Source organism: Macrosteles quadrilineatus, unplaced genomic scaffold, assembly GCF_028750875.1.
Source record: "Macrosteles quadrilineatus isolate MER2022 unplaced genomic scaffold, UCM_ALF_1.0 Scaffold_3__2_contigs__length_128488019, whole genome shotgun sequence".
NCBI classification, from domain to species: domain Eukaryota; kingdom Metazoa; phylum Arthropoda; class Insecta; order Hemiptera; family Cicadellidae; genus Macrosteles; species Macrosteles quadrilineatus.
Genome location: NW_026542596.1, coordinates 121,049,418 through 121,069,532, shown reverse-complemented (window position 1 = coordinate 121,069,532; position 20,115 = coordinate 121,049,418). Strand labels below are relative to the sequence as shown.

Here is a 20,115-nt window from a genome sequence, read left to right as displayed (position 1 = left end):
TGTATATAATAGTGCTTATTTAAAACTCTCAATTTTGGGAGTAAGAAAAGAGTTCCATTAGATTTGAATAAATGTTTTTGTTACTTGAGTGGTGTTAATGATGTAATATGTTGTAAATAAATTTGTTTTATATAACTGAAATGGTAAAACATTGTTCCCAAATCCAAAATTCACATGCTAATGGACCCCCTCTAATTCGGATATTTTTAACTGGATGTCTGTCTAACCGCACAGGATCGGCAGGAAGTGGGTGTTACTGGGACTTTTCTTGTGGGAAATATTTAAGACCATTAATAACTTGTCTAAATACAATTGTCTCCCAAATTTAACCCTTTGCGGTCGAATGGCGAGTATAGGTTGCTGCGCGCCATTTTCTCAACTCCTCGAATGGTGATATATCAATCTATACCACATACTCACCAAATAAAGAAAGAAAAATTCCAACACAAAGGTTTAAGACAAATATTTGGGTTAGATTTAGAGGGATTCAGGAGCTATACAGGAGGGATTAAAATGCTTTAAATTGTCAGAATAACATTAATGTATTAACAACAATTTGGAGGTTAAAAAAGTAATTCTTTAAATTTGTGATGTATTTCTTACAGTCGGTAGTATTTTATATTTTATTATATTCTAATGATTAAAACAAAATGTAAATCTTTAATTCATAAAAACATGTTACAAACCATTTTCAGTGAAACTGAGATTCAATCACTTTTGTGTCAACAGCAACTCATACCTGAAGGGCTTGCAAAAGAGAAGAGACAGTTCAATAGTCATGATAGAGGCACGCTTTGGGGCAACAAATGTCAATTTTCTCAATCCTCTTCCTCTCCTGATAGAAGATAAACTGCCTTTATTATGTTTTCCAGTTTGTAATATGACTAGAGTCTTTCTTTACAAAGTTCCTTCTGAAGTAAAAACAACTTATAGTATTTTTGTATTCTGAATACCGGTAGCTCATACTATTGGCTTCTGTTGGAACTAGTTTTGGTTCAAATTGGAACCATCATCTGACATCACAAGGAAGGCAACATATCTTATTCTAAAGACACAATATTTCACACATATTCAAAAATGAACACTCAACACGCTTAACTAGAATAATTTGCAACATGACCAGCAGGAAGAAATTTGACAGCACCAATATGAGCTGAAGTTGCCACCGTAACCAATGGGTTACCAATAATATTGGTAAGCCTCTTAGGTTTCCAAAAAAATAGTTTTGGTATGAGTGATAAGGTATAATTAACTAGCCAGAAGTTGCCATCAGTTGAGTCCTGTGAGGCTGGTATCATTAATACTCAACTTTGTCCATTAGGACTAATCTACTCGGCAAACACCTTCTCCTATTGATCTTTCTCTTTGTATGTTAACAGGTTGAGTTATAATACAATGTATGGGTCTCAATCATTTGTTTATTAACTAGAAAGGAGAAATAGTTTTGAAACTATGTAAATCATCTACTTAACAGTCTATGCCACAAGCAAGAGTAGGTGTTTAAGATGCGACCATGATAAATCTCCACCCCCCCCCCCCCCCTAACCTAGGATTCCTTAACGTTTAAGTGCTATTCAAAAACTCAATCAAACAACCAATTTTGGCTTAGATAAGCTTTCCTTAGGGTATGATATATAAATAAAAAAATCTGTGAGTTTGATTACTCAAAACAACAGTTTTCATCATTCCATCGAGGGAAGCTAATGAATTCGTTTGCGGACACATGTTGCCAATAATATTCTTTTGGATTAATTCATAATCATTTCAGTCACGTGGTCGATTTATCCAATCAGTGAAAGCAAATCGTGCTGGATTACTGTCCCAATAACGTAGGCAATTCTGGCCCAAACCCGCTCACATGTACACCACGTGTATGTGGGTTTTACGTAATTACGACACTAAATTCATCTATCAGGAGGATTCGTATAATATGTACTTTTTTTGCATTATGTATTTATCATTTTATTAGTTTTTATTGCCAGTAAAACAAACTATACTTTCTTGAATTAATACACAAAGTGTGTTTTCCTCACAGAGTTTTAGGGTATAAAATTCCTTTAAAAAAATCCAATAGTCAATGGTATAATGGTGAGGGGTGATCTGCTTGACTTAACATATGTTACACAACATAACATATGTGTAACATATGTGTGTTATAAAGGTTATATTAGTCACCAACCTTATGTAACTTAAAATGGTTTTAATAAACAAATATGCCAATGCATTTCATTCTAAATTGGTGGTAAAATGGCTCAAAGCAACCTCGAAAAACAAAATGGATTATCATCATACTTGAGACTAACTGTGTCTGCTTTGAAGATCTTCTGCGGAAATTCTTTTGATTACCTCTTTAATTGATGAGGATTCTTATCCTCTTGGAACTTGCACCTTTTAGTTTATTTATCTTGTATGAATTGTTTTTCCCATAAATTAATGAACTAACATATTGATTAAGGTATCCCATTAACATTGCCACCACATTTATGACAACAGAGATTAAATAATGTAATATGAATTGTTAATAACACTTGTCCTCTTTCAGCTGGATAATGTATTGAAATAGAAATGTACCACACAGCTTTACTTACTCAATCAACAAATACATCTCACAGTACAAGCTTGGCGTCCCCATCTCAATTGAACGATACATTTTGTATAATTTTATTTCAAATTAGCTTTAAAGCTAGAAAACATATGAAGAGCATTCCTCTCTTTGAAAAACTCTTCTTTTACCACATTGAACAAAATGTCCTTTTATTTCTTAGAGGTATCATCATCGAACATATTTTCTTTTCTCACAAAGACGTGTTTGATGAGTCTCCCTTGAACAAACTTCATAGCTAATTTTATTTAATTAAAGTCCTCAACTTCATTACTATCGGCTTTTAGTGTCAATAGAGTCAGACTGTCTACCGTCCGTTTCCGCTTTATAGAGCCAAGCTCCTTTGACTCAAACAAGTGAAAAGGATGATGAAGTTTGCAATCAGACAAATTAAGTTTAAACAAAAAGTGTTTTTAAACAGTGAGCTTTTTTACCCAAAGGGTTTTAAGTTTTTTTTCATAGTTTGAATACTCAATTACCAAATATTTCACACAACCATCAGTAAGTTATGGTGATTATTGGTATTATAAACCTTATACACTCTTTTCATTGTTATTGTAGGTATTTATTTTTTATTGAAACTAATCAGTGTACCACCTTTGTACGATAATAGAAAATGTGAAAAGCGAATATGGAAAAAAATACCAAATAACTGTTTTTATAAAACAAATATTTTGAATATATTGTCTACAGGATTTATTTTGTTTTACAATTATCGTATAAATGTATTATTTTGATACAGTGACATATTTGATAAAGGTTAATGGTAAAAAGGATACCATTAAATTATTTGTACGTTAAACGTAATGTTTTAAACTTACTTTTAAGTTCATTTAAGATATTCAAGTTAGAAAACAGTAATGTCTTGTATCTTGTCATAAATAACCCTACAAATTGTGTTAGTTTTTAAAGTCAAAATTTACCAAACTGATACAAAATACCTTGATTGGAGGAAGACATAGTTGTTCAAAACATGGGAGTGAAATGACTGTCAAAGATGTTGTGCTCTACTGATGATCAGCAAACTGGATTGGATATGTCTAGTCACATACTAATTAGCAATTAGCTGCAGATTAAGATGAACCTTTCGCCTTTATGTGTACTCTTATGCCCAATTCACACAGAACGGACGTCAGGCGGGGACGTGGCATGGACGAAGCACAGTTGTGGCAGAGACGTGGGGTGTACAATGCACACAGAAGGGACGGTACAGTGGCGAGAAAACTTGTATATAGACTAGAAGCTATGGTTTTCTCTTATTTCTGTTAGTTGTTTATGTCAACTAAATTAGTTATTTCTGTTGACTGTGTCGATTAGTTAGTTTGTACGACTGTGATCGTACAAACAAGGGCATTTTTATACTTCCACACAAAATCTGTGATTGAATTTAATGTTGTCTCAGATTGTGGAAAGAACAAAATACAACTCGCAATTACTCTAAACACAAAACAACAAAAAAGGTTGGTAAGTACAATATTTGCAGTCCGAACAACGGGTGCGCTACGGACATGCCACTTCCGATACGCCACGCGACGTGGCGGTGGTGGGATGGCCGCATCACATCACAGTTGTGTTCATTGACCAATTTGTTTACATGGAGAGGCAAGGAAGAAAGATATGCCCTTGCCTCGTCCGTGCCACGTCTCTGCCCGACGTCCGTTCTGTGTGAATTGGGCAGAATTAATCAGAAATAATCTTTTATAGATTTTTTATGCCATTATATATTAGAAATAAAAAATACCTACTTTGAAATGTGAAAAAAAAATTGTATTGAAGTTTCAGGGTTTATAAGACGACTCCTTGGATCTCATAAAGCCTAACGCCCAAGGTGGAAAACCAAAGGAGGTTCCAGGATGTAACACTCCTCCAAAATTGTCAAAACCACCAGGAGTTTGAAAGGAATGGGATCCAAACATGAATCCAGGAATTCCAGAAGTTCCGTACGAGCCAAACAGGGAGCCAAATGATCCTGGTTTAAGAGGTTTGTTTGGTTTGTGGCTCCCTGAAGTTCCAGAAGCAATCAAACTAGATGATAAATCCCCAAGTTGAGGTGTTAGCCCTGGAGGTTTAGATGTTCCTCCAGGCTTGCCTGGGTTTGGTTTGGACGCAGTTGGTTTACCTTGATCTGTCGGAGGTTTAGGTTTGGGTTTTGCACTAGGTTTGGACCCTTCTGTGTAAGTATAAGCTGAAACCACTGTTGCGGTCTCATGTCCCACCCTTGTATATTTGGGAACTTCTGTTGTAGGGCTTGCATCACCCTTGATCTGATCTTTCTTGGATGATGTTTCTTGTCCCTCATGCAAGCCAGGTTGAAACTTGTCTGTGTGAGCTTCAGATGTGACCATTGGATTGTAATCCTTCACAGTTGTATGATCAGCTGCTTGATTGTCCCCTTGGATAGTGAATAGACCAATCGGAGACTGATTTAAATGTTCATCTTGAAGTTGATCAGGTGGACGAGCAAAACTTTGCTGAATGACCTAAGAAATATAATTAACTTGTTAATGGGTTTAACTCCTTGATTTAGGAAATAATTTATATTAAATGCTTCGTTAAGCTACAAATATAAAATTAGGTTAATGGTGATGTGTAATAAATGATTCCATGTTTGATCAAGTTAAGTATTATTCATTTTTTTATATGGGCTTCAACTTAACTAAATGATTAGTTTGGCCAGCCATATAACGTATGACGTGGCACTTAGGCTATTTCCCATAGGAAACTGTACACATAACTGAAAAAACCATTTCCCAAATGATTTGAAGTACATAATTTTTGTGAAGTACCGTAGCTTTATGCTCCATAATCCGTCCCAAATACTACGTATCACTATGCATTTTCTATCGATCGTCCATTGATACTTCCACTAGGGTCGAATAGAGACTCATCTCCTAACTCCTCGACTGAGGAGATACTTTAATGACTTACAACACGCACTCATGACTTCACCATTGTGAGTGCTGGTATTTAACTAACTATGAAAAATCGCGTGGCGACCGAAAATCAATCACTCTAAGCAAAACGGCCACCGTATCAGCGATAGTAGCTGAGCGATAATCGCTGTGCGACTATCGATACAGTCGCTCCAAGCAAAATAGGCCTTTACTAAAAACGTCTAAAATTAAAAAATACAGTAAACTAAATAAAGAAAACACTATACAGTACCACCAATATGAATGGAAACAGCATGGTAGACAACATCATGTTGAAGCTTGACTCATTTAGCTACATATATATTATTTGTGACGAATATTGAATGTCATAAGTCAATTTAAATATTTAAATATCGTGATGGTTTCTTGCTTAACTATAGTCTAGTTATGCACGCTTCAAGTTGACAGCTTCAACACCAAACATTAGCATAACTTACACGGTTCTGGCGTGTCATGCAATCACGACAAACAACTTGAGAGCAAACTTGAATTTAATTTATAGTTTTGTAATGGGTTTCCAAGTTTAATGCAAGTTATAACTAGTACAGAGTGTGCGAAATGAGTCCCCAGTAGGAATTAATATTAGGAAGTTTAAATTAAAGTCTTTGTCTTTTGATTATAAAGATTTGTATACTTTATATTTACAAATATTGTACACCAACTTATAATATAATATTGAAAAAAGGGTGGTTGATTAAGCTGTTGCGGCGCGTAGTGTACCTATGTTATGGAATGGTAAAAATAACGAACACAAACACAATTTATGATTACGCAATAAAAACTGATAAATATATTTAATAGTTTTGACTGTATAGTGGATTGAAAGTAAATGAAAGACTGGGAAGGTCGTCGTCCTGTAATCCACCTACTAGGAGGTCACGAATTGTGGATATTTATAGGCATACACTGTGGATGTGATACTCCCTGGTGTGGATTAACGTCCGCACTAGTGAGTACTACAACTACCCGCAGTGCTATCCTGATAATTAGCCCAATTCGTTAATTACAAGGAAAAAATGTGGTTCGCAATCTGTAGGCCCCTTAGTTGCCATTGGCTGTATGGGCTATTAATTAACAGCTGTGTCTAAGGAATAGGTCGGTTGTAGTCACTAACAAGACTTTCAAGATCGCTTGGACTAAAATACTCAACTAGTGGCGTCCCCATTTTAAATCATTGATATAATTGATAATTGATTTGAAACAATATGATGTAATACGAGATGTAATATACCTGCCTCTCACGTTTTTTGGGTGTTCAAAAAAGGTCGGGACATAACTTACGTAGTGATTTCTTGGGTCAAAATAAGGAGAAAAACAAGAATAAAACTTTTTACAAAATCGCTTCGCTAACCAGATATTTGCCATTTTGTATTTTTTACATAAACAGTTTTTTTGATTGTTTCAACCGACCTTTATGGCACTTGTATACATGTTAATGTATAGTATAAGAGACTTATATTGAAAAAAATTACCTTGATCCAATTTAAAATTTGAAAATTGCGGCCGTTTTTATTTATACAGTTAAGTTATTGCAGTATTTTGGTTACGTCATTTTTCAGGCCAATGTAACAAGATCCTTGAGTAGATTTAATAAGATAATAAGATATTTAATAAGACATAATAATATGTTTGGTCAATTAGCAGAGAAAGATCAGAAAACTAAAAAATACATACAAACAAGCTTCATCTATGAACATGATCACAATGAATACAATGTCATAGACTACGGGGACTGCAGTAGGCCTACCGTACTACATAGTCATATTTACAAGGACTCATTGTGGCATATGTTGGCACATCTCTGTCTATTCAGTCTACCATTCAAGCCACATTATAGTTATAATTGCAGAACATCTCGTTAAAACACATGCTATTGCTCAAGTATCAGAACACGCTGCGCGTCTTATTGTAACTGTACGTCATTATAAAACGCTGATGAAGACTTGTTCCGAGTGTCGAGCAAGTGTTCATTGTTGGGTATGCACATCTCACAGTGTATCATTGTTGGGTATGCGCGTCTCACAATGTATCATTGTTGGGTATGCACATCTCACAGTGTATCATTGTTGGGTATGCGCGTTCACAGTGTATCATTGTTGGGTATGCACGTCTCACAGTGTATCATTGTTCTTTAGCTTTAAAATGAATCCTCAACAGCCATGCTACCTTTTTCCTAGCTCGAGATATTTCGTGGGGACCGATTCGCTTACGAAATTAAATAAATTAATATTACAGTACCCCACAAATGCGAATTAGTTGAACAATTTTGTGAACGAAATAAACAGGAAAAGATAGTTTGTATGGACAAAACTAATTTATGCTAATGATAATTAAATCATACATTTCCGTAATACCTAAATCAATATTTGATTGAAAATGAATTAATGCAATCCTATGTAATCCGATAGCTAGAGCCTAATATATGGATCGACATTAATATGAGGAGACTTTGCGAAATAACATTTGGGATTATTTTGAATACAAACTTTGACTATTAAAGTAAACAAATAACTGTTTAGAATAAAATGTTCCCGAATATATTTTGTTATTCGGAATAAGGAATATAAAATTGTATATACAATATTTCAAAGTCATTAATGGTTTATTTTTGTTTTGATATTTGAAAAGTATTGTTTTGGAATTTCTAACTTAGAAAACGGCACATTATGGGTAGAAAAATTTGTATCCAACTGATCAAATAAGAATAATTGATGAGTTGTTTTTATAGCATAATTATTTATTTATTTATTACATGCATGGCAAATGCCATTTTACAAAAGTGTTGAGTTCACATTGAAATTGAATTGTATTAATATTACCTCCGTTATTAATGGCCATGGGAGGAAGTAATAATGAATAAAAATATGTATTATGTGCTCAAACTACCGGGGATTTACCTTTAGTATTAGTATTCATTAGGGTGTGAAAGCGAGATTCAATGTACCTATTAATTTTAAACCATAGCTTCTTCAGTTTTCCCTTAAATGCCTACCGTAAAATATAAAAAATCGTTTTTATTCTAACTACTAGGTGGGGATCACAATTTTATATACCAAGTTGTATGAATGACTGTTAAATAACTTTTAAATATCAGGAAACCTTCAAACAACTGAAGGAGATAAACTGTTACTGTATTGATCTAATCATCTTAATCATCTTAATATTGATTGACAAAATAAATTGATAACAGGTACCTTACAATACTTCCAAAAGTTGTTTATATAAACTATTAAATTCCATTGGAATACATTCATTTATTTAAAAAAAAAATACAATAGCTACAGGTATATAACCCAAAACAGCTATAATGACAAATAATACATATTAATACATACAAGCATTGACTATTGGATCATGAAGTTGTATTGATAGTCAAGGATACAAGTAAAAAAATGGAAAAATACAAAATTTGCACATAAAAAGAAAAATATACAAACAGTGACGTATAGTTAAAAAGAGTAAATACACGTGAATAAAAATGGACAAAGCTTTTGAAAATATTATTTAATTATTTAATCATTCTGAATTATTAACTGCATTTTTTTTCAACATTTGTAAACTGATAACAACTAAATGTTTAAAAATATAAATTTCACGATTCCCTATACTAGCTGCTATTCAACCAAATTTTTTGTGATTCACACAGATAGTACACAATGCTCCAGTATATTTGAACAATTGGTAAGCTACAGACGGGCGTAGCTTCGTTTGCACTCAACATAATGAGCAACAGCTGATTAGGCCTACATCAATGTCCATTGTTACATGTCGTGTTGTTTGAAGACAACAATGGTAAACCACTAACGAATGTTCGTAGCATATGCCAAATATTAGTTGAAATATCGGCACCTAAGAGAGGTAATTTCTTTTGTAAGTTTCAGTGCATTGAAGACCAGCCTACACGTTGTCAATGGCATTCAAACTGTTTACAGTTCTACTGATTTTCCTATTGGTAAGCCTTACGATTTGTTATTACTTTCCATCAACACAAAGTAATTTTTTGGGTTAATGGGTACAATATAAAGTAGGCCTTCACTAAGGGGTCTTCTGGTTAGACAATTCATGATTTAGTCCTCCTAAGGTTATTGGAAATCTTACTTTAAACTCATACTTACGAGCTGTTGGGAGTTAACATATTAAGTAAAGTCGCTTTGGTAGTTTCATTGTTCTAACTCTTTGATTTTAGCGAATTTCCCCTATAGGGAGTAAGCTATTACTGCAGTACTCATGGTAAGACCTGGACCCGGGACCGATTTAAATTTTCGTTTTGAGGTCCCTAGAGGCCAAAAACACAATCCGTTCACGAGTATATGTGTCCGTTAGCGCGATAACGCCGATAACTCGAGCAAAAATGATCCGATTTTGAAGAAATTTGGTACAAACGTGTAAACCTACGTTTAATCAAACGAGTTCGTGAACCAGCACAATCGGACCATGGGAACGGGGGTTTATGGGGGGTTTTCCACATTTTGACCCTAAAAACAAAAAACTGCAATTTCTTTTTAAACCATTTTGTAGAGCTAAAAAAAGATAAAAAATGGATAGGCTATGCCTAATGGTTACGGAGAAAACTAAAAAGTAGTATAATTTAAAATTCCTATTTTATTCTTTGGAGAAAATGAAAACTGTTGTAGTTTACTTGTTTATGGATATATGTATATTGATAAAATTTGGCAAATTTATTTATTTCGTCCTATAGGATTGTCGTGCGGTCAAAAACACTTTTAACCTTCCCCGTAGCAGCAAACCTAAGCACTCGTTAAATCCAATGTTATTTGAATTTGGAATAAATACATCTGGAAATATTTTAGTAAAAATGTAAGCAGACAAGTTGAAATTCGCTTAGTCTGCAGGTTTGCTGCGGCGGGGGTATTTTACATTTATGGTATGATAGCAAAAAAGGTATTAATTATATAAACCCTTACAGGTATCGGAGGCAATTTCTCTGCCGGAAAAAGCGAGGATCAGATCAATAAAAGTAAGAAAAGTCGAGCCTGAAGAACCTCCCCTTGAAATTCCACCTAATTACCCCAGAGAAATGGACGAGTTTGCGGAAGCCCAGGCTGACTACCCATCTGGTGGAATGAGACCGAGGAGTGGCAATTTATAACAATGCATTTGAAAACAATCAAACAGTTTGAATAGTTTGCTATCCAACATGAATTAGTGACATTATTGTTTTTTATTTATTTCTAACTAAACAATCCGGCTTATTGAATGGTTACTGTAACTCCAAAGATTTTCCAAACCGGTTTGACTCGAATAATCATTAAAGTTATCATGGTTGTTTGATCTTGTATTTATTTTATAAAATGTTAACCTCATTCTTATTTCATGTTGGAGAAACATTCTTGTGATGTATAGAGCAACTTCCTAAAGTTTCATCACGGTCGGATGGCCGGGTTGGTCTACAAAACTACAAACGACATACATCGGATATTACATTATTCCAGCATTTCATATAGTCTATTGCATTTAAAATATATGCAAAAGTCTAATTCATTAACCACACGGCACCAATTAACAAATATCCATACCTATAAACATATACAATTAAATAGCAGAACGAATCATACCATTAATTTACATAACATGTTTTAAATTTTACTTTCATATGTTTTGTTGGTAAACATAGCTAACTAAAATTCTTTTTCAAAATCCCTGACCTGGGTACCTCTAAGACAATCCCATGGCTAAGCCCTGAAAGTGATCACGAAAATGATGGCATATATACCTACTCTATCAAATTCTACACGCAGGTACATTTCGTGGTCATCGGTCCAGCTTGGTCTGAGTTTATCACTGCCAAATATACATACAAACAAATATACAAACCAAAATCCTCTTTTATACTTATAGATATTCTATTGTACAAATTTATCATGTGGAACAACAGAACTAAGAATATTAAAAATAAAAACATGTTGGTTCATTAACAAAATTAAAAACAATACCATCAATTACATAATATATCTACAAAACAAAGAAGTATGAAATAAGAAGAACAAAACAAACTGAAATACAAGTGGCACTGGAGAGAAGAAGAAACATCATTATTCGGTCAGTTTTATTTAGTCAGTGGCAGTGATAAGACGGTGCTGGCCAGAATGTACAGTTAAAATCAGTTTTATAAATTTCTTATTCAAATCTAATTATTTAACATGGCAAGTTTTAACTATTCTGATTGTGACAGCGTTTTAAAGAATCTATTGACATACACAATGTGTACATTGATGATGTTATGACCTGACGAAGTTCTAAGGAACGAAACTCGTCGTCATGCCAACAAATGTGGTTGGATAAGGTAATTATTTCATTTAATCAATCAATATCTGCATGTATTTTCAAGGACACACTAACGATTACATAGAAATCTTACCTACTAATATTATAAATGTGAAAGTTTGTGTGTTTGTTTGTTTGTTTGAAGTTCAATCACGCATTAACTACTGGACGGATTGGGCTGAAATTTGGCATGATGATAGCTCACATTCCCGATTAACATATAGGCATATTCTTATCTCAAAAATCCTTTCGGGCTCCGCCCGAGTGGCTCTGTAGTTCCCCATGTTAACCTTATGAGTATTCATATTTAAAGGGAATAAAAGAATTTAGTCAGCTGTTTCAAATACTAGGTGGCGTTCGCCGAGGCATCCACAAAATTTAGCGGAGTCATCAAGGGTTCATATTATATTGTTTTTGTCATACTGCAGTAAAAACAGTTGTTTTTAAATAATTTTTAAGCTTTAACATTTTAATTTTAAACTAGCTGTACCCGCGGGCTTTGCCCCGTTTAACTTCATATGTGAGCTCGTTCGCATGGCTCAATCACGTCCTGGTTGAAGTTCGTTCGCTACGCTCACTCACCTTTAGGTTGGAGCTCGTTCGCTACGCTACCTCGCCTCCGGGTTGAAGTTTGTTCGCTACGCTCACTCACCTTTTGGTTTCAAATTAGCTGTTGTCAAATATAAAAAAAATAATAGCGCTGCACTCTGTTGGTAATCCTTGTAACTTTAATGCTATTGAACATCATAGAACAGAACCAACTTGTTTAATTGAAACAGCTGTTATGATTCATTAATTCCATTTAAATATGAGTACTCATTAGGTTAACATGGGAAACTCCAGAGCCACTGGGGCGGAGCCCGAGAGTCTGATCAGAATAAAAACCACTTAGTTTTCCTATTTAATGCCTAAAGAATCAGTGTACCAAATTTCAGCCTCCTAGGTAAGTGGGAAGTGGGAGAATTAGTGATGAGTGAGTGAGTGAGTCAGTCAGTCAGTCAGTCAGTCAGTCAGTCAGTGAGGGCTTTGCCTTTTATATATATAGATTTTTAAATTTTTTTTGCATTGCGGGTCAAAAGTATCATTTTTACTCTTTAGTGAGTAAAAATCGTTTTTAGCCTCTATGGAGTAAAAATCAGCTGTTGTCAAATCAGTTGTAAATATCTATTGTAAGTGATTGCATGTATCGAAATATGTATCGATTCGTGCTTCGTAATCATTTTAACCTACAGTCTACAGTCTCTTCCCATAGCATTTTAGCATTGCAGATACATTAATCCATTCCCACACTCAACACTGCTCACCTTTACAACTTCCTTCACCACCCCCTACGTCGTGGACCTGTTTCCCTCTCTTCCCATAGCGTTTTAGGATTGCAGATACATTAATGTAATTACCAAAGACAGTTCCCACACTCTGCACTGCAAGCCTTACTAAATTACCTTTTTGTTTTATGTTGCCTTGAAGTTCTTGATGTTATTAAATTCCTGATGTGCATTTCGCCACAACAACTTCAACGCAACATAAAAACAAAAATGTAATTTATTAAAAATGTTCTTGAAACTGGGTTATATTACAAATTAAGCCTTACTACCTCCTTCACCATTTCCTACGTCATAGACCTGTTTCCTTCCCTTCTCATAGAATTTAAGAATTATATACATTTATCTAGATGCCCAAACGGTTCCCCCACTCTGCACTGCCAGCCTTTACTACTTCCTTAACCACTTCCTACGTCGTGGGGCCTGTTTCCTTCCCTTCTCATAGCATTTAAGGATTGAAGATACAATAATATAACTGCCACAGACGGTTGTTACACTGTACTCATACTTTACAACGTTCTAAGGCACATCCATTATTGGATTGCAAATACCTTAATCTACTGGTCATAAACGGATACCACACTCCTACAGCTCGCCTTTACTACTTCCTTCACCACTTCCTACGTCACGGACCTGTTTCCCTCCCTTTCATTGGCATTTTAGGATTGCAGATACCTTAATCTAATCGTCATAAACTGTTCCCACACTCCGAACAATTCGCCTTTACTACTTCCTTCTCCACTTCCTACGTCGTGGGGCCTGTTTCCTTCCCTTCTCATAGCATTTAAGGATTGAAGATACAATAATATAACTGCCACAGACGGTTGTCACACTATACTCATACTTTACAACTTTCTAAGGCACATCCATTATTGGATTGCAAATACCTTAATCTACTGGTCATAAACGGATACCACACTCCTACAACTCGCCTTTACTACTTCCTTCTCCACTTCCTACGTCACTGACCTGTTTCCCTCCCTTTCCAAAGCATTATTGGATTGCAAATACCCTAATCTATTGGTCATAAACAGTTTCCACACTCCGGACAGGTCGCTTTGACTACTTCCTTCTCCACTTCCTACGTCACCGACCTGTTTCCCTCCATTTCCAAAAGCATTTTTGGATTGTAGATACCTTAATCTAATCGTCATAAACAGTTTCCACACTCCGGACAGGTCGCTTTGACTACTTCCTTTACTACTTCCTACGTCGCGGACCTGTTTTCCTCCCTTTCCAATACAATTTTAGGATTGCAAATATACCTTAACCTTATGGCCATAAACATATCCCATACCCCGAACAGCTCGCCTTTACTACTTCCTTCACCACTTTCTACGTCGCGTACCTGTTTCCTTCCCTTCCAATAGCATTTTAGGATTGCAGATACCTTAATCTAATAGTCATAAACAGTTCCCACACTCCAGACAGCTCGCCTTGACAACTTCCTTCACCACTTCTTACGTCGCGGACCCGTTTTCCTCCCTTCACAAAGAATTTTAGGAATGCAGATACCTAAATCTAATCGTCATAAACAGTTTCCACACTCCAGACTGCTCACCTTTACTACTTCCTTCGCCACTTCCTACGTCACCGACCTCAAGCTAGTGTCGTCATTTGATTATATTTTTAATCCATACCGTTTCTGTTCCTTTTTTATTAAATAAATGTAATATAATGTGTATGTAATTCTACAAAGGAACCCTGAATAAAGAATATCTGTGGATTAATCCTATCAGCTATTTCTTTATCTGCTGCATTTAAAAGTCAACAGCTGATCATATGTCTTTGTTTATGTGTCAAATACTGCTTCCATAAGGATTACATTGAAACTTTGAGACCCAGTGGGGCGGATTCCTGTGAGACTTTTTTAACGCCATATAGATGTTGGCACTCACCGATATGGTCTTTATCACCATGCAAAATTTGAAAACGATTGATTCAGCCATCTAGGAGGAGTTTGCGTATTACGAAATGCATAAGAGTCGACGTATAAGAGCTTCGCTCGAAAAAGGTTTGTTCTATGACATGCAAAAGCATTAAAAAGTTATAAGATTTACCAACAGGGTGCAGCACTATTATTTTTTGCATTTATGAAAATAGCTAGTTTAATTTAAACCAAGCAGAAACAAAAAAACTGTGATACACAATGAGAACTGCCAAAGAAGGATTGATTACAGTTATATTTATGTTTTTAATTTCAATTTGTGATATTTTGCGAATTTTTAATACCTAATTTATTTTTAGTGGTAGAACATTATGGCTATGGTGTAGATGTGTAATACTATAGTATACCTTAAATTTAAAGCAGCAAATGTTATCAAACTGTGTCCTTCCCCTTTGCATTGAGTATAACTGCAATAAACATTTTAAATACTTATATGCCAACCCCATACGAAGGACGGGTACTCTGCTAGTGTTTTAATATATTATTGGTACTTACTTAATCAGCTGTTTCACCCCTCCAAGGTCAATGTCACCACACAGGCGTCTGTTAAGTTGAGCCGTGTCCGTCGTCGTGCGTGCCATGACCGGTCGCGCATTCTTTTATGTTAACATTATTTATGTTCATGTTCTTGTGTGATAAATGTCATATTTTTTTGTATTACGATGAAAATGTGTCCAAATAATTTGTAATGTTTGGAAATCAGTTAATTCGAAACTAGTCCTGAGACTAAACTTGAACTGGGGACGCAAATTATGATGTGTAGGCCAAACTTATTTATTCTCTCATAAACCAATCCTGGCGGCAATTATAAAAGTCAAGTAACTTTTAGCCTCTTTGTAACTCCCATTACAGTGTATTATTTATTGCAACAATCAAATGAATATGAGTGATGAAGTAACACAGAGCACCATGATTTGAATTGAACAATCAGTTAAGCGTCGTTTGTTTTATTTTACTCTACGTTAGACAACTGTCTTGGTTTGGCTGTTGTTGAAATGGTTCTAAGTTTCAAGTTGTTCACAAATAGAATTTTAGTACTCAGTTTCGTCCTTCTATTGGTAAGTTAACTTCTTGTTACTACTACTCAATTTTCGCCTAATATCACATACTACTATCATAGAATAGTTACACCCGACTGACACAGTGGTCTTGAGCATATTTTCCTATAGATTAAGGCAAAAACTACGGAAAAGATAAATTAGTGGAAAGGATTTAACTTCCATAATATTTACTCTGCTTGTGAGTGCATTCCACTATAGGGATTTCAAATTAGAACACGAGTAAATAGTGCAAGAGTTTTTTATTAAAATCTTTACATTTTATTTTAAAAATAAACTTCAATCTATTATACTATTCAAGTGATACAATCAAAATTTATGCAAACGGTCGAGGCCATTTACCAAATAAAATAAAAATATAGACATATGGTACATCAAAATAAAGCTTAGAGTTTCTAACTTTGCGGAAAATTATTGTAACGAATTTCTTATGCGCTCAGCCCCTCAGTCCGATTTCCGAAGGGCTACGTCTGACATGCTTCCAAAATTTAAATGGTTTAATTTATTTAATGAAACAGCTGGTCAATGCAAGAAACTGGTGACTCGAAAAAGATGTTTTTGATGCTTTATATACATTGAGGAAATTATGTGCTTTATTTAATAAGAGGGTTAGGCTTGGTTAGAAAGGTTGTATACGTTTTGTAGAGAATTGCTCAAAGTTTCATTTGTAATTTATATATTAAGCTACAAGTAAAGAGGCTTGATAAAAATTTAAGAATTACGGTAAACCATCTCATTCATGAAGCATCAATATGAAGCATCTCTATAGACCATGGTGGCCTATTGTCTGAGGTAAAACACATCAGCACCACTTATACACTTTAATGGCTGTCTAGGTAACATTTTCTTATTGTTGCAAAGCACGGGTATATCAGCTCGTATATAAAAAAAGAATATTCAAGATTTATTTTTGATAAAAATAAGCATCCCCTGATTAGTAAAATAAATATAATTAATTTCAAAATTCATTCTGTTTCATCTTATCTGATTTCCATGGCAAGAGAAACACAATGACCTATTGAATTTTATACTACAAAGTAAAACTTACTTAGTGAATATTTCAGGTGACCGGATCATTTTCCCTGCCGTACCGACAGTACAGACGACAAAAGGCGAAGATAATCAAAGTGACTACAAGAACTAGTAGAGACAAAGATCCAGCCTTTGACCCGGCAGCCTTTAACCCTGAGGGCAACGATGAATTTGCAGAGTACAAAGCTCACTACCCTCCTGGAGCCATGGTCCCTAGGGAAGATAACCTCTAAAGTGTCTTTGTAACTTTTCATACTTTCGTAGATAAAATAAAATGGTTACTTCCAATCCAATAAGTATCAGTAGTTTAAATATTACAAACGGGTTAGTTAGGCATTGTTAATTTAAATTTTAATCACACTACACATGTTTCGAACTTATTTCAACTCATCATGCTTTACGCTATCCCAACAAATGTCATTTTTGAATGATTTGAATGATCTTTGTTTAGATTACACTACCACACATTACACAATTTGGCATTTTTAAATTTACCTAAATACAAAATATACAAAAATACGCTCCAGTCGATGAAAATTTTTACACCAGATAATTCTAAGTACTCGTAAATGGAATACGACCATGTCAAATTTACTCAATTTAAAATTAATTGGAAACTATGGCTAATGCATCATTTCTGTTATCATTATTGTTACTTTCAAGTAAGTACGTGAAAGTACTAGGTATTCCCATAATTATTCAGGAACAGATGTAAAGGAAAATCTAACAATTTGATAAGCAGCCAAGCGCTGAAGGCAACACTTGTCAATTTCCTCGCTCTGGCAGAAAGTAAATGAAACGGGGACTTTAATAACTTGGCTCTCGATCAGCATTCTTAGCAAGTTCCCTTTAAGAGTTCTCATTGTACAAGCGAGGTTTACAAAAATACTTGTCCTCGTTCAGTCAAAATTAAAAACCTAAAAGAGGCTAAGGATTGAATTTATACGTGACATCCTTGTTAAACATTTCGTTATACTATATAATAAAGTATAAAACGTGTACAGTACTATAAAACAATAGGATGTTAATTTTAGTCACATTTTAATTCATAAACTTAAAGATCTATCGATTGCATAACATATTTTTAAAAATAAAATGTTATGTCCTTCTAAAAATATTCCTCGCAATAGTTTTGTTTAATGCTGTAAAAATGTAAAAAAATATAGCTAAACCAGAAAATCATTCAAAATGCATCAAACTTCGATTTTGTGGTTTCTAGAAACGGTATGAATGTTGGATAACTTTATGTTATGTAGAATCGGTAAGCTCTTTCTAGCTCACCTGGTTTTAAGCTTGATAAAAGTCACAGAATACTCAAATTATTCCCATGATTTTAAAGAGTATTACTATATTACTAGGATTGTACTTGCTATTTTGGAACCTATTTGAATAGATGTTGATTTGAAAATTATTATCAAGTAAAAACTATCTTAAGTTTTAGGCCTTGCAATATACAGTTGTTTAATGAAAACCTAATACCCTAAGCAGGGTAAACCCTAAATTGTTGCTAATAGTTTAAAGAACTACCATTGTAGTTTTAACGCCAGTGATATGTAATACACATTGATAAATAGGTGCGTCTAATGGTTTGTGAATATTCAAAAACTGTTATTAAATTGAATGAAAGTGATACTTATTCACGAAAAATTGTAGTTTTCAGTTTCATCGTCGTTGACAGACAAATGGCATCACATAGTCTTCACTGGATAGAAACTTTCAAACCAGGGAAATAAACCTTCCACAGATATTTGAGATATGAGAAATCATCTGAACCATATTCAAAGTCTGCTTTTCATTTCAGCTCAGCTTAGAACCTTATCCAGAAATGATTCAAGTTTTAGAAGAACATTCACATGAAGTATTCCCTGCCTTAGATAAATGTAAAATTTTATTACAAATTCAATCACATCATTGATAGTACCTATTACAATAAGTTGTGAAGACTATATTTTAACACTAAATATTTAAATATTAATAATTGCATTCTTATCTTTCACCAATGGCATTATAATTGAAGCCAAAGTTAGTTTTCTACAAGCGCTTTTAAGGGAAAGTGGTACAAACCCATTAAAGTTTTGTGGATGTTCCGGGAATTGAACCCGTCCCTCCCCCACCGAATCTCGAGACGATAACCATTTGGTTTGCAACACACCCCAAAAGTATTGTTATTATAAATTATGTAACACTCAATGTTAAATTTACTAGCAATGTGTTTAATTTGTAATAAACAAATATTTGTTTTACACCTAAAGATATAGAGAAATTAAAATTTACTTAGTGAATACGCAATTTAGAAGCATTTACAGACATTCCATTACCTTAAGATGTGTAGAGTTCTTTTTTACTTTAACACCTTAAACATCGAATGGGGGATGCTTGTTAGCTGCTGATACAATTACTTGGATTGAAACGTATTTTCAATAACGTTTTAGTAGATTAAGCAACCTTCTTAAAACTAATGCAGATTACAAAGTAATCACATAGTATGACAAGCTGGTATTCAGCGTGATTTGATGTAGCCGATATTCAGGAAATTTATTTACAGTACTATGGATTTCTGTGAAATCTATTTTTAGTCAGTTACTAAAAGCTCTTAGAGTAAATCAAAGCTATGAAGCAAAGTCAACACAACTAATTGGTTTATATCTGTATTTGATTTTATACTTATAATTTTTGAAAAAAACATTTAACCATCCCAAGAAAAATCTACACTAGATTGAGACAGAAAATATAGGGCTCATATAACTCCTTGTATATCTTCATAGTTATTGGAACTGCTATGTAAGCAGTAAATGCTATGCGTATTATTGTCTCACGAACCCTTGAATTTAGCTTTTGTAACTATTATTACCTATGCTAAAACCATCTCTTGGATTATTTAGAGTGCAAATGTGTAGTTTTCAAAACATTTTGATTCTATTATTTTTACATTGAT

At 34.3% G+C, this 20,115-nt stretch overlaps 1 protein-coding gene and 1 long non-coding RNA gene across 2 annotated transcripts; one reads left to right on the top strand and one right to left on the bottom strand.

Annotated features, from left to right (window-relative positions):
- Positions 1-4,354: 4,354 nt before the first annotated feature.
- Positions 4,355-5,850, bottom strand: LOC128990208 (uncharacterized). The gene is made up of 2 exons (XM_054412498.1): positions 5,768-5,850; positions 4,355-5,082 (listed from the first exon to the last, which is right to left on the bottom strand). The coding sequence occupies exons 1-2, from the start codon at positions 5,804-5,806 to the stop codon at positions 4,381-4,383; spliced, it is 741 nt and encodes a 246-aa protein (XP_054268473.1). The 5' UTR covers positions 5,807-5,850; the 3' UTR covers positions 4,355-4,380.
- Positions 5,851-9,283: 3,433 nt separating this feature from the next.
- Positions 9,284-10,827, top strand: LOC128990209 (uncharacterized). Its single transcript, XR_008490504.1, has 2 exons — positions 9,284-9,487; positions 10,463-10,827. It is a non-coding gene; the product is annotated as an uncharacterized LOC128990209 (long non-coding RNA).
- The last annotated feature ends 9,288 nt before the right edge of the window (positions 10,828-20,115 follow it).